The sequence below is a fragment of the Heterodontus francisci genome, chromosome 6, assembly GCF_036365525.1.
Source record: "Heterodontus francisci isolate sHetFra1 chromosome 6, sHetFra1.hap1, whole genome shotgun sequence".
Taxonomy (NCBI): domain Eukaryota; kingdom Metazoa; phylum Chordata; class Chondrichthyes; order Heterodontiformes; family Heterodontidae; genus Heterodontus; species Heterodontus francisci.
Window position 1 is genome coordinate 121065255 of NC_090376.1, and position 15681 is coordinate 121080935.

Below are 15681 nucleotides of genomic sequence, written 5' to 3' on the forward strand. Positions count from 1 at the left end.
TTCACAACAAAAACAAGAAATGCTGGATTCACTCAGCAGGTCTGGCAGCATCTGTGGAAAGAGAAGCAGAGTTAACGTTTCGGGTCAGTGACCCTTCTTCGGAACAGTTCGGAACAGACAGTTCACAACCCTGTTTTCACATCTGAACCAGAGATGAGATTTCAACCACATATTTGCGCCATCACTAAGACCGCCTATTTCCACCTCCATAACATTGCTCAACTTCACCCCTGTCTCAGTTCATATGCTGCTGAAACCCTCATTCATGCCTTTATTACCTCTAGACTTAATTATTCCAATGAACTGCTGGGTAGTCTCCCATGTTCTATTCTTCATAAACCTAAGGACATCCACTCTGTTGCCCATGTCCTAACTTGCACTAAATCCCGCTCACCCATCTCCCCTGCGCTCACTGACCTTTATTGGGTCTCAGTTAAGCAAGGCCAGGATTTTAAAATGCTCACCCTTGTTTCCAAATTTCTCCATGACCTCACCCTCTATCTCTGTAACCTCCTCCAGCCCTACAACCCTGTGAGATATCTGCACTCCTTTTATTCTGGCTCCCCGAGCATCCCCAATTTTAATCATTCCACCATTGGCGGCTATGTCTTCAGTTGCCTGAGCCCTAAGCTCTGGAATTCCCTCACTGAAACTCTCTGCCTCTCTATCTTTCTTACTTCCTTTAAGATGCGCCTTTAACCTACTTCTTTGACCAAGATTTTGATCATCTGCCCGAATACCTCCTCAAGTGGCTTGGTGCCAAATTTTGTTTTACATCGCTCTTGTGAAGCGCCTTGGTATGTTTTGTTAAGTTAAAGGTGCTCTATAAATTCAAGTTGTTGTTGTTATCAAAAGATAGGTTGGTTACGTCCTTGTGGTGCTTCACTCAACACCTGATGTGGGCCAAGTGGGGTTGCCGACCCTTCAGGAATGTCCTAGAGTCTCCGGGAATTACAGATTCTTCTCCAGGACACTGCTGTGAATAAACCCAGGAGAAAAATCATAGGGTCTTTAAATAAATTGTCTGTGTTTCTTTTTCATGCTCTTTGGACTCTTGCTTCAATTATTTAGAAAAATATTGGCAGTGGAACAAAGGACTGTTTGACTGTTTCATACAATTACAATTTGCAGTCAGAGGCAGGAGCTCATGTGATGAACTATGCTGAAAAAGAGTTGGCAATCCTAGGGTTAAATTTGGCATCTATGTCCCAGGCTTTTTTCTTTTTGACAGGGCTATTGCCTGTCACTTAAAACAAGGGAGATTAAATGACATGATTAAATGGATTACCATAACCATCTCCTTTTGCCTTGCACAATCATCCCTTTGTCATTTATCTTTCCTGCCTCCACCCGATCATAGACCTTCCCTTTTGTTTTTTTTCTTCCCCTCCCCCTTTCCCTGCCTCTGTACTTGCTTAAAACCTGTTAAACCCCTAATTTATCCCAGTTCTGATGAAATGTCATTAATCTGAAACATTATCTCTGTTCCTCTCTCTACAGATGTTGTCTGACCTGCTGCGTGTTTCCAGCACTTTCCATTTTTATTCCAGATTTCCAGCATCCATGGGATGTTGGTTTTGTTGAGATGCAATTTGAGCCAACTGGAGCCTGGGAGAGAAACTGTTGAGGTGACTATTGGGGGAAGGATGGTCTGTTGAGAATCTGAATGTCACTTTGTTTTTCTAAGATTTAATATCCTCATTAGCTGTGAGCTTCCCTGATTTTAATCACTCCAGCATCGACGGCTGTTTCCTCAGTTGCCAAGGCCCTAAGCTCTGCAATTCCGTCCCTAAACCTCACCGCCTATGTCTCTTTAAGATATTCCTTAAAACCTCCCTTTTTGACCAAGTTTTGGACCATCTGCCCGAATATTTCCTTATGTGGCTGGGTTTAATTTTCCTTTATGAAGCTCCTGTGAAGTGGCACGAAATGCTTTATTACGTTAAAGGTGCTATATAAATTGTGATGTCGTTATAAAAGTGTTTAAAATGAGCCAGAACGCATCGTGTTAATGTAAAATTATAAAAATTCAAACTGCTCCTAGGTATGCAAAAAGCAATTTTTTGCACTTTCTACGTTTAGATTTTGCCTTTCGGCTTCCATGTGCTCTGCCATCACATTCTTTCCTCTCTGGCTTTGGCTTCTCTGCAGGTATTTTTGCAGCTTGCCTGCAGAGATTTGCGCCACTTGGTGCATCTGCAACGCTGCTGCGATTTGATTGACAGCTCAGGTATCTGGGGCTGCGAAATCTGCGCATGCGCATGCGCACCTGCCGCCGTGCCCACACCGGAAGTGGGTCCCACACCAAAATGTGCCCCACCTACATCCCGCCAGCACAGCGTTCACTTCTCGGTTCTGCGATGTGGACTGATGGTTCCGGGGTGTGCGGACAATTTTTCCTTTGAGGTAAAAAAAATAAATAAAACTAAAATAAAAATAACAAAAAAGTACATTTCCGAGCTTTTTTTGTTCTGCAGGGTGAGGATCAGCTGTGACACCGTATGCAGGTCTGAAAAAAAAGTTTTGTGTTGCGTTATTTAGAAATTAAAGAGGGTTATTTTCAATTTAAACAGATTATTTCGAAATTAAGTGTGTTATCTCCAATTTGAAGAGTCTATCTTTGATTTGAAGAGGTTATTTTCAAATTGAAAGGGGTTACTTCAATGAAAAGGTGTGGAAATTAAATAACAATAAGGTAAAGGAAGACTTGCATTTATATAGCATCTTTCACAACCCCAGGCTGTCCCAAAGCACTTTACAGTCAATTAAACACTTTTGAAGCATGGTCACTGTTGTGATGTAGGAAACGCAGCAGCCTATTTGTGCATAGCAAGATCCCACAAGCAACGATGTAGTAGTGACTGGATAATTTGTTTTTGTGTTGTCGATTGAGGGATAAATCTCATCTTGCTCTTCTTTCAAACAGTGCCACAGGATATTTTATGTCCACCCGAGAGGGCAGGTGGAGCCTCGGTTTAACAACTCATCCAAAAGGCGACACCTCCCAACAGTGTGGTACTTCCACAGTACTGGACTGCATGTGTCAGTCTCAATTTTTTTGCTCAACTCACAGGAGTGGGATTTGAACCCCCAACCTTGTCACTCTGGCAAGAGTGCTACCCACTGAAATAAAGTTGAAAAATAATAAACTGTGGGTCCCAATCCCTCTCTGCATTCTGAAATTGATGGATTTTTGTTTGGTGAGGGTTTGGAGCGTTACAAAACCAAGGCAGGTAGGTGGTGTTAGATACAGATCAGCCATGATCTAATTGAATGGCAGAATAAGATTGGGGGGGGCGGCTGAATGGCCTCCTATTCCTACATTCTCCATGACCCCACGCCCCCAACAAGAGTCAGGACATATTAGGGTACAGCTCTATGAGTGATGGTCACCCTTAACAGACTGCCATTATTTTTCGTGTTGTGCCTCGACATTTGGCGATTGGAATTGATTCACTAACAAAATCTGAAAGGCAAGATTGATCATAAGGGTTACCAATCCTCCAGGATGGTCTCGAAATTCTGGGAATAGAAGACTGATCTCCAAGACATTGATGCAAGCAAAATCCCATGAGAAAAATCATTTAAAAATAAATTTGTTTTATTTACTTTTTTTGAAACATTTTCATTCATTACTTATAAAAATATTGGAGATGGGGGGGGGGGTGGAAGACAGTTTGATTGGCAGTCAGGAATCATCCAATCAGGTAACAGAGAGTTTGTTGATTATCCAATTGGTGTGGGAAGGTAGTGTATTGTGATGATTGACCACATTTCATGTCACACAACCTCCAGGAATATGTATAACCAGAGTTGGCAACCGTGCATTCAACAGAGGTGCATATCTCTCAAACTGTGTATGTAGCCCATGATTTTCTGTCCCGTCAAAATGATATTCTTGTAGTTTTCCAGAGATGTTTATGCAGATCTTGTGCTTCCCTTCCTAGGTTATGGATAGCAGAATGCCAGAGTCCCAGGTATGGTGTAAGGTTTAGCATGATGTTGCAGTCTGAATGGAGTTTGGACAACACTCTACCAGTGCCACAGCTCCCTCAGTTTTGGGCAAAAGCTATTATTGGTGTATTCGCTCTTCTGTGCTTTGGCATCAGTTACGATGGGGACTTTGTCTTTGATGACTCAGAAGCAATTATCAATAATAAGGTATGTGGCTTTGCAATTAAAAGTCAAGACGATTATTACAAGTTAATTATTGTTGGATTCTTTGACAAAAGTGAAAGTAGTTAAGGTAAACTTGAAACATACAAGATTCTGAAAGGGCTTGATAGGGTAGAAGCTGAGAGATTGTTTCCGCTGGTCAGGGAATCTAGAACATGGGGACACAGTCTCAGGATAAGGGGTCAATCATTCAGGACTGAGATGAGGAAGATTACTACACTCAAAGGGTTGTGAATCTTTGGAATTCTCTACCCCAGAGGGTTGTGAATGCTCGATCGTTGAATGCATTTAAGGCTGGGATAGACAGATGTTTGGTCTCTCAGGGAATCAAGGGATATGGGGGGCGGGCAGGAAAGTACAATTGAAGCCCAAGATCAGCCATGATCATATTGAATGGCGGAGCAGGCTCGATGGACTATATGGTCTACTTCTGCTCCTATTTCTTGATTTCTTGTGAACTGCTGTTGCTCTTAATAATTTATGTGATTTTATTCCCGTTCTATTCTCTAGAGAGAAGTTATGCTGAACTTTATATCGATCCTTGGTTAGACCACACTTTTGTGCAGTTCTCGTTGCCATATAAAAAGGATATAGAGGCCCTGGAGAGGGTGCAGAAAGATTTACAAGGATGATACTTATACTTATCAGAAGAGGATGAATTGGTTGGGGCTGTTTTCTCTTGAAAAGAGAAGACTGAGGGGTGAACTATTAAGGTCTTTAAAATTATGAAAGGTCTTGACACAGTAGGCACAGTGAGAAGGTGTTTCAACTTGTGGGGGAAAGCAAAACTAGAGGACAACAATATAAGATGGGAACCAAGAAATCCAATAGGGAATTCAGAAGAAACTTCTTTACCCAAAGAGTGTTGAGAATGTGAATCTTGCTACCACAGGGAGTGATTGAGGTGAATAGCAGAGATGCTTTTTAAGGGGAAGCCAGATAAACACTTGAGGGAGAAAGAAATAGAAGCATGTGCTGATAGGGTGAGATGAAGAGATTTGGGAGGAGGCTCATGTGTCGTGCAAACACCAGCATGGATTGGTTGGGCCGAATGGGCTGTTTCTGTGCTGTAAACTTCATGTAATTGTGTAGAAGTAACTGTGTAATTGAGGAAGAGACTTTCATAGTCAATTAGTGCATTTCACCTGTAGAACCTGGGTCAAAAGCAGCCCAGACTAATAGGATGAAAATCCTTTTCTTTCTGATGGCTATAAGGGCGATATGTGCTAGTGCAGGTAGGTTATGTTACTGGACTAGCAATCCGGAGGCTTACCGTGGGCTTGTTGGGTTGTTGTTAAAAACCCAAGTGGTTCAGCGATGTAATTTAGGGAAGAAAATCTGCCGTCCATTAATCGCTCCAGTGGTTGATTCTTAACTTCCTTCTGAAGTGGCCACTCAGTTAAACCACTACTAGCGGCAGAGGCAGGTTTTAAGGAGTGTCTTAGAGGTGGAGAGGTTTAGGAGGGCTGAGGGCGTAGCCAGCTCTGGAAGAGTGATTATAATTGGGGAAGCACAAGAGGCCAGAACTGGAGGAGTGCAGAGATCTCCGAGGGTTGTGGAGTTGGAGGAGGTTACAGAGATCGGGGGAGGTGAGGCCATGGAGGGACAGTGGTGGAAAAGCAAGTAAAACATCTTAAGAAAGGGAACATTGCATCAATTAACTTTTGGTATTTCCTTCATATGTCAGGATCTTCGACCAGAGACATCACTTAGCAGCCTTTGGGAACATGACTTCTGGGGGACTAACCTTATTAGCAACACTAGTCATAAATCCTATCGACCGTTGACGGTCCTTACATTTAGGTAAGCCTGTTTGTTATTGTGAAAGGGTTTGGTTTATTTTTATACGGTAATATGTGCATGTTATATCAGGCAAGTAGAAGTTTATTTTAAAGCTATGGTTTTCGATACCTTTAAATCGATAGAAATTAAGGTTCTTGCACAAACTCTTACAAAACTTAACAGTTATCATTTGCGTTTTTAGTCTTGGATTAATGGAGTACGACTTACAGTGAATATGAACACAGAAATTCTCAAGACATTCACAGCTAATTACTTCCCCATTTTTAAGTGCAATCACTGTTATGTAGGTAAATGTGACAGTTTGTACCGAGCACTAACAGCAAATTTAAAAACAAATTAAAGATAGATGTAGGTTGCTACTTGCCAGCAAATCATTAGGATTGTTTGATTTTATTAAAATTTATTCTCTGGACAATGTTGCATGGTTGGGTTATCATCTCAACAAATGAAAGTAGAATGAGCAAACTCTTAGCTTTATGTTTCTTTACATTAAAGATATCATTCCAGCAGTACTGTGTGCATTAGTGCCATCTAATAGTGTGCATAACCTCTATAGTTATAGTGCAGAGAGTGGAATAAATAAGTCAAAGCAAAATACTGCCGATGCTGGAAATCTGAAATAAAAACAGAAAGTGCTGCAAATACTCAGCAGGTCTGGCAGCATCTGTGGAGAGAAGAGCAGAGTTAACGTTTCAGGTCTGTGACCCTTCATCAGAACTGGCAAAGGTTACAAATGTAGACAGGTTTTAAGCAAGTAAAGCGGGGGCGGGGGAAAGAGAACAAAAGCAAAGGTGTGTGATAGGACAGAGGCTGGAGAGATTAACTGACAAGGAGATCATGGGGCAAAGGCAAAGCTAATGGTGTGGTGAAAGTCAAAGCATAAAAAATAAGGACATTCTTGTGGTTGCGTGTGAAGGCGGTCATTCTGTTGATGTGGCTAATGGTATATTTCTTGTACAGTGTGGAAGGCCAACTTTGTAGCAGTGTTTGGTTTATTGCAGGATATTGGCATATATCCCTTATGTGGGGTATTATAGATATTGCTGTACATCCTTTACCTCTAATGCAAGTTTGAGGATTAGGGAATCACTGAAACATCCGGTTAATACTCTTTATTAAATCAAATCAATTACAACATAACCCCTTGCATGCCATGTGTATGAAGTATAGGTACCAATTCAACTCCCTTACCCAGAACCTTTCAGGAGGTCGCAACCAAGACACCTTGACTGCTTACAGTAGCCTCAGCAAGACTCAATCAAAAGTCCTTGGGTGTACTAATGTGTTCCACTATTCTCATGCAGACCCCCCCCCCCACCTGCCAAGAATGAGGCATATTAATTTTGTCATATGAACATTGGTTTTAAACTGTTGGAGTGAAGAAATGACTTGATTGAAGATCACCAGACACTGGGCTGGAAGGACATTTTCATACTAAGAGACGCTGCTTGTGGAGACAAAGGGCTATTCCCTGCTCCAATTAACCCAAATGGATTTTGATCACCAGACGTTGAAGGGGTAAGGAAGCGAATTCCAGACCATGCTAAGATGATACAATCCACAAAGCCAGGACTGGTTAAATCAGCTGGTCACATGACTAACTGGCTTTTTTGAAATAGCCACAGGACAGTTTGAATTCAGAAAGCAGTGTGCAACCGAAACTGAAACAAGCGAGTCTCTCTTCTGGCTGTCTCTCTCTCTCTCACTTTCTCCCAAGCCACCAGACCCACGGAAGACACATAAACCTCAAGAGAAAAGACTCCTACATCGGAGCAAGTTGAAGCGTGAACTGGGCACCAACTAGTTGCAAGACTTACCGGCAACCAAAGACTCCACATTGAACTTAAAGGACTGTAACTACCAGATATTGCCTCTAACTTTTCCCCTTCATTCCTTCTACTTTTTCTGTCTCTAACTGCATGTGTGTTTATCGTGTATGCATGCTAGCGTGGTTGCGTCACAAATTCGTATTCGTTAACCGAATTAGAATTTAAGATTAATAAACTTCTACCTTTCTTGTTTAAACCTAAGGAAACCTGTTTGATTTCTTTGCCTTACAATTGGAGCAGTGAACAAGGATTCACTGAGGGGGAGCTAAAAAGACGGTGTTTTAAAATTAAACGCTGTTATGGTTAAACCAGGCAAAGGCTGACCCCTTCTCATCTGGTCGTAACACTATGTAGGGCAATGTGGGTACCATGTGCCATCACAATAATAAAAGCAAAATACTCCAGATGCTGGAAGTCTGAAATAAAAACAGCAAGTGCTGGAAATACTCAGCAGGTCTGGCAGCATCTGTGGAGAGAAAAACAGAGTTAACATTTCAGGTCTGTGACCTTTCTCAGAACTAGCAAAGGTTGGAAATGTAATCGGCTGTGAGCAAGGGAAATGGAAGTGGGGGGGGGAAGAAGTTGTTTTTATTTGCCATCACAATCTGTGTGGATGCAGTACAATCCTCTTGTTCAGTATTATTTACAATCTGCCAAAACTGCGAGCTCTATCACCTAGAACAAGGTTCGGGAAGCGTGATACCCAAGAAGAACCATTTTTAAAAATTTAGTCAAAAATACAATATCTTAAGAGCTGCAATGCTGTTACTCAGATGCCAATTAGTAGTGAAAAACAAGACAGGGACCATTTCAACAACATTTTAAAGGCTTTTATAAAAAAGTTGCTACTTGAATGATACTTTCTCTCAAGTACAATGTTAATAAAAGTTTTTTAAAAATGAAACAAGCCATTTAATTACCATCAAAATGGATTTGATCGATGAAGGTCGGTGCCGCACGAGTCCGTAATGAGCCACAGGTTGCAGACCCCTGACTCGGAAGGACAAAGGCAGCAGGAGCATGGGAACACCACCACCTTACTGACACACATCATCATGGCTTGAAACTATATCAGCGTTACTTCACTATCACCTGGGTCAAAATCCTGGAACTCCCTCCCTAATGGCACTGTGGGGGTACCTACACCACATGGACTGCAGCGGTTCAAGAAGGCAGCTCATCATCACCTTCTCAAGGGCAATTCATTCGTTCGTTGGTGTCATCTTCTTACCAGAAGGTTGACTGACATGGATCTCCATCTCTGTCTATTCTGGGCTGTCCTTACACATTCTGCACAGGTCAACTGCATCCAGTTCATTATATCTGTCATCCATTTTCTTTCTGCTTCCCTCTCCTACGTTTGCCATCGATCTTTCCTTCCAATAATTGTCTCCGTCCACCTTCTGATCTAATGACGTGACTGAAGGATTGTATCTTTCTCTCTTTGGTGTTCTGCACTAATTTCCTCTTCAGCCATTTCCAGCATTTCCTCATTAGTCTTTCTGTCTGTGCAGCATATATGGAATATCCTCTGATATGTTCACATCTCGAATGCATTCAGCTTATTAATAGTCGCTTTATTTGATGTCCATGTCTCTGAGACAGAGAACATAGATGACAAAATGTAGCACCTCAGCATTCTTTTCCTAAGATTCAGGATCAGTTTCTTTGACATTAACAGGCCCTTCATTCTGACAAAGCTGGTCTTGGTTCTTAATTCTCCTTTGGATCTCACAGTTAGATATCTGATCATTTGTGATAAGCTGCCCAAGGTCTGTAAACCTTTTCACTTGTTTCAGTACTTGTCCATTTACTTCAGTTTTCACTTTCCAGGGTTAGGTCCCTGATTATCACCATAGCTTTGGTTTTCTTCACCTTCATTTTTAATCCATATTCAACACTCCTTACATTTACTTTGTTCAGTTTCCTGCAGGGCCTCTTCTGACTCTGCAGTGTCATCTGCTTATCTCAAGTTGTTGATGTTCAACCCACCAATATTGCAATTAGGGATGGGCAATAAATGCCGACCTTGCTGAATGAATAAAAAGAATCTGTGTGCCTGCACTTGCAGGTTATGTCTGTATAACCCATTATTCTAGTGCCAGTATCGATATGTTGTAGTTTGGTAGAAATCGACATAAATGCATAGAAGCAGTGCAAGAATAAAGTATGTGGTGTAAAATCTTATAGCAGCACTTTGTAAAATCCAGAGCAGTCCAAATTATGTACACACACTTTAATTTTACATCTGTCTGTATTTTCATCCTTCTTAGGTTGAACTACCTGATAGCGGGAGGATTACATCCGGTTGGGTTTCACGTAGTCAACATTGCACTCCACAGTGTGATTTCTGTAATGATCCTCGATGTGTTCTCAGTGCTTATAGGTGGTCTAGCATATGATGAGAAAGGGAGGCTGCTCAATAGGGCACCAAAGGCATCATTTCTAGCTGCAGTGCTCTTTGCTGTGCATCCGATACACACGGAAAGTGTAAGTAAATTATTTCAAGGCAGGTTTAAAACTGCATGTAAGTTTGTGGGAATTCACTGGGTCTCATCACTTTACATCAACACTTCAGTACAATGTGTTTCGGTCCACCTTTAGTATTGCACATTTCAGGAAATTAGTTGGGTATTATAAATAATAATACCCTAAGAGCCTAAATCTCCTATCCCCTCCAATAGGAATGACAGTTTTCCATTTAAAACAATAGCTTGCATTTATATAGGGCCTTTAACGTAGTAAATTGTTCAAAGGCGCTTCACAGGACGTTATCAGATAAATTTTGACACTGAGTCATATTATGACAAACTTGGTCAAAGCTGGATTTTAAGAAGCATCTTAAAGAAGGAGGGACAGGCAGAGAGGTTTAAGTTATGAATTCCAGAGCTCAGAGCCGAGGCAGCTGAAGGCATGGCTGCCACTGGTGGAGCGAAGGAAGTAGGAGAGGTACAAGAGGCCAAAGTTGGTGGAGTGCAGAGATTGAGGAGGATTGTAAGGGTGGAGGAGGTTACAGAGAAAGGGAGGGGGTGAGGCCGTAGAGGAATGTGAACACAAGGATGAGAATTTTTAAATTGAGGTATTGCTGGATAGGGAGACAACGTAGGTGAACGAGCACAGGGGTGATGGGTTAACTGCGAATTAGGATATTGGTAGCAGTGTTTTGAATGAGCTGAGGTTTAGGGAGGGTGGAAGGTGGGAGGCTGGCCTGGAGTGCAGGTGCTGCACAAATCACCTTACAGTAGTAATGTTCGCACTCACTAGACTTTTTTGATTCTTGTCTTCCAGGTTGCTGGAATTGTTGGCAGAGCAGATCTCCTCTGTGCTCTGTTCTTTCTACTGTCCTTCATCAGCTACTGTAAAGCCTTCAGAAAATGTATGTATGATTGTTTAGCGATTTTGTGTGTTTCTACAATATGCACACCACACATCAGTGGCTTACCTGTTTGCATGGTGACGTAGACGGTGGTAATTTTAACTTAACATCAGGCAGGAAACTCACGGGATTGGATGGAAATCCTGGCTTTACACCCCTCAGCGTTGATATTCATTAATGGAGAGTGTTATAATGTTTTGCTATGTTAAAGGAACTGTATAAATGCCAGTTGTTTATTATAACCATGCTTTTTGTATATGTTCATGAGATGTGGGCATCGCTGGAAAGGCCAGCATTTATTGCCCATCGCTGATCGCCTTCGAGAAGATGGTGGTGAGTCGCCTTCTTGAACTGCCATGGTCCATGTGGTATAAATACTACCACAGTGCTGTTAGGGAGGGAGTTCCAGGATTTATACCCAGTGATAATAAAGGAACAGTGATACAGTTCCAAGTCAGAATGGTGTATGACTTTGAGGGAAGCTTGCAGGTGGTATTCCCATGTATCTGCTACCCTTCTAGGTGGTAGAGGTCATGGGTTTGGAAGGTGCTATCGAATGTGCCTTGTCGAGTTGCTGCAGTGCATCTTGCAGATGGTACACACTGCTGCCATTGTGTGTCGGTGGTGGAGGGAGTGAATGTTTGTAGATGGGGTGCCAATCAAGTGGGCTGCTTTGTCCTGGATGGTGTCGAACTTCTTGAGTGTTGTTGGAGCTGCACCCATCCAGGCAAGTGGAGAGTATTCCATCACACTCCTGACTTGTGCCTCGTAGATGGGTAGTTATAGTCATAGTCATAGAGTCATTTCCAGGACAAAAGGAGGCCATTGAGTCCAGGCAGGCTCTGCACGGGGCTATGCAGTTAGTCCCACTCCCTGGCTCAACCCCCACAGCTCTGAAAGTCTATTTCTCTCAGGTGGCTACTTCTTGAAGTCATTGTCTCCACTTCCACCACCCTTGTGGGCAGCGAGTTCCAGGTCATCACCACCCACTTTGTATTAAAAAAAAGTGCATTGTCATATTCCCCCTGCATCTCTTCCCTAAGCCTTCAATCTGTGTTCCCTAGTCCTTGTACCTTTAGTTAATTGGAACAGTTTTGCCTTGTCATAATCTTGTACACTTCTATTAAATCTCCCTTCAATCTCACTTGTTCTAAGGAGAACAACCCCAGCTTTTCCAACCTAAAATGAAAGCAAAATACTGCAGATGCTGGAAATCTGAAATAAAGACAGAAAGTGCTGGAAATACTCAGCACATCTGGCAGCATCTGTGGACAGAGGAATAGAGTTAATGTTTCAGGTCTGTGACCTTTCATCAGAACATCAAAAAGGTCACAGACCTGAAACGTTAACTCTATTCCTCTGTCCACAGATGCTGCCAGATGTGCTGAGTATTTCCAGCACTTTCTGTTTTTATTTCCAACCTAACCTTGTAACTAAAATCCTCCATCCCTGGAACCATTCTGGTAATCTCCTCTATATCCTCTCAAGGACCCTCTCATCCTTCCTGAAGTGTGGTGACCAGACCTGGACACAATATTCCAGTTGGGGCCGAGCAGAGCTTTATAAAGGTTCAGCATAACTTCTCTGCTTTTGGACTCAGTGTCTCTATTTATGAAGCCCAAGATCCCATATGCTTTACTAACCACTCTCTCAACCTGTCCTGCCACCTTCAAAGATCTATGCATATGCACCCCTATCAATAAAGTTGTTACTTTTGCAGTGGTGTTATCTACTAAATCGGAATTAAGACCAATTATTGCACTGATTCTTTTTCAGATGATGCAGTAGGAGAATTCTCCTTTCACTGGATCTTTGTCAGCTTGTTGCTTTGTGCAGTAGCGATGCTTTGCAAAGAACAGGGTATCACAGTCCTGGTGAGAAAGTGTCAGTTATTGAGGTGGAAAAATACATGTTTGTGCTTTGCTGGCCTTCAGTCTGTTTAAGTTGCTGTTGGGAATTTACTAGCTGAATGCAGGTTTATTAATCTCATTTGTCCGTACTCACAGGGTGTGAATACAGTGTTTGATGCGCTTGTGATCTGCAAAATGGATATCCTGCAACTAGGCATGGCATTGTTACGAAAAGACAATATGTCTGAGGTAAAACTATGACTTTAGAATATTTCCCCCGTGGATTTGTTTCCAATTTGACCCTGAGCTGAGCTTCCGACCCCATATCCACTCCATCACGAAGACTGCCTAGTTCCGCCTCGGTAACATTGCCCTTCTCCTCCCTGCTTCAGCTCATCAGCTACTGAAACCCTTATCATTGCCTTTGTTAGCTCCAGACTGGACCATTCCACTGCTCTCTGGCTCCCTGTCCCAACTTGCACCCACTGTAAATCTGGGGCTGAATTTTACAATCCCCCAAAGAGTGGGAAGGTAGCGGGTGGGGGGCATAAAATGGAGTGGGAGGCTCAGGGGGCCCTTCCCCACCCGCTCCTGCCTCCGTCACCGCATTACACAGGATGGCGGAAGGGAAAAACGGCCAGTCTGCCTCAGGCCAATCGAGCCCCTTAAGTGGCCACTTAAGGGCCTCCGCCCACCGCCATGGAGATTTTACCCATGGCCGGTAGGGCAAGAGAAGCTGGCTGACAAAGGTAGGGGGCTGTCTGATGGCTTGGGTTGAGGGTGGGGGGACGAGGGGGGTGGCTTCATGATCAGGCACCCTGTACCCGATGGAGGGCCACCCCCGCTGTCCCAACCACCCCCAACACCCAATACACCCTCCCCCCGTCCCCTCAATCGACCACCCTTGCCTTGCCGGGGCCCGACTGATCACCCTCGGCGACGCAACCAAAACGTAACCTTGGTTTCGGGCTCCCCGACATCTTCGGGTAGCTGGGCTGCAGTCCCAGCAGTCGCCACTGCTCCCAGTGCGCTGCTGGGACTAAGAGCTGCCGGCTGGCAGCTCTATTAGACAGGACATCCTGCCTCAAGCAGGTGGAAGTCCTGCCTCAGGCCAATTAAAAACTGGGGACCTGCAAAATACGGGTCGGATCCCCAGGCCAGGCGGAAGCGGGTTCGCCACTGACTTTTCAGTCAGTGGACGGCTCCCGTCCGTCAAGGGTAAAATCTCAGCCCTGAGCTTAGCTGAAACTTTGCTGCCTGTGTCCTAAATTGCACCAGATTCCATTCAAACAACACCCTTGTGCTCGCTGACTTACATTGGCTGCCACTCTGGCAACACCTCAAATTTAAAATTCTCATCCTTGTTTTCAAATCCCACCAGGGCCTCGCCCCTCCCTATCTTTGTAATCTCCTCCAGCCCACAACCCTCCGAGATCTCTGCACTCCTCTAATTCTGGCCTCTCGCACTTCTCCCGATTTTTATCGCTCCACAATTGGTGGCCGTGCCTTCGCCTACCTTCACCCTAAGCTCTGGAATTCCCTCTCTAAAACTCTCCTCCTCTTCTCTCTCCTCCTTTATGATGCTCTTTAAAACCTACCTTTTTGACCAACATTTTGGTTACCTGCCCCTAATATCTCCTTATGTGACTTGGTGTCAAGTGAAGCACCTTGGTACATTTTACCAAGTTAAAGGCACTATAAAAGCAAGTTGTTGTTGTGTAAGGTTTTGTTTTCCTTCTTCCCTCATTTTATGTTCTCACTTTTCTCCCCACTTCAACTCCCAACCCAGACTGATTCCTGGGAAGAGGGGATTGTCCTGTGAGGAGAGATTGAGTAGACTAGGTCTGTATTCTCTAGAGTTTAGAAGAATGAGAGGTGATCTCATTGAAACATATACTAACCTCGAGGGGCTTGACAGGGTAGCTGCTGAGAGGTTGTTTCCTTCTGGCTGGAGGGTCTAGATCATGGGGTCACAGTGTCAGAATAAGGGGTCAGCCAGTTAGGATGAGATGAGGAATAATTTTTTTCACTTAAAGGGTTGTGGATCTCTGGAATTCTCTTTCCCAGAGAGCTGTGGATGCTCAATTGCTGTATGTATTCAAAACAGAGGTCAATAAAGTTTTGGATGCTGAGGAAATCCAGGGATATGGGGATAGTGTGGGAAGGTGTAGCTGAGATAGAAGATCAGCCATGATCTTACTGAATGGCGGAGTAAGCTCGAAGGGCCGAATGGTCTACTCCTGCTCCTATTCCTTTTATTTCTATGTATGCCCATGCACATTCCATTCTGGTCTTGGGCCTCTCCTGTTGTCTTCCAGTTGGGAAATGTGTAATGGGTCTGAGGGTTCCAGCTGTTCCATCCCTTTCTTCATCAAAAAACACCGTTGAACTGGAAGTTTTGTTTCTGTAAAGTTTTCTTTTCTGTTTATTTAAAATAAATGTGAGGTTGTAGGGAGACAAGCAGCACCGAGGGATCTACAATGCAACTTGAGCCAGCTCAAGTGTTTGAGAATGGCCTGTGATGACTCGAAACTGTAAGTCATTCAGGTAGATGTAGAGAAGATGTTTCCACTTTTGGGAAAGACCAAAACTAGAAGCTATAAATATAAGATAGTCAATAATAAATCCAATAGGAAATTCAAGAGAA

General features: G+C 43.3%; 1 protein-coding gene across 11 annotated transcripts in view; it reads left to right on the forward strand.

Annotated features, from left to right (window-relative positions):
• Positions 1-2319: 2319 nt before the first annotated feature.
• Positions 2320-15681, forward strand: part of tmtc4 (transmembrane O-mannosyltransferase targeting cadherins 4) — a 29649-nt gene continuing 16287 nt past the window's right edge. For 9 of the 11 annotated variants that reach the window (XM_068034202.1, XM_068034210.1, XM_068034206.1 and 6 more), the window contains exons 1-7: positions 2320-2406; positions 3948-4161; positions 5864-5979; positions 10082-10298; positions 11097-11184; positions 12961-13058; positions 13191-13283. In XM_068034202.1, coding sequence (XP_067890303.1) covers positions 3997-4161; positions 5864-5979; positions 10082-10298; positions 11097-11184; positions 12961-13058; positions 13191-13283 — 777 coding nt within the window. In that variant the 5' untranslated portion in view covers positions 2320-2406; positions 3948-3996. The other 2 variants (XM_068034204.1, XM_068034203.1) reach the window with 2 other exon arrangements.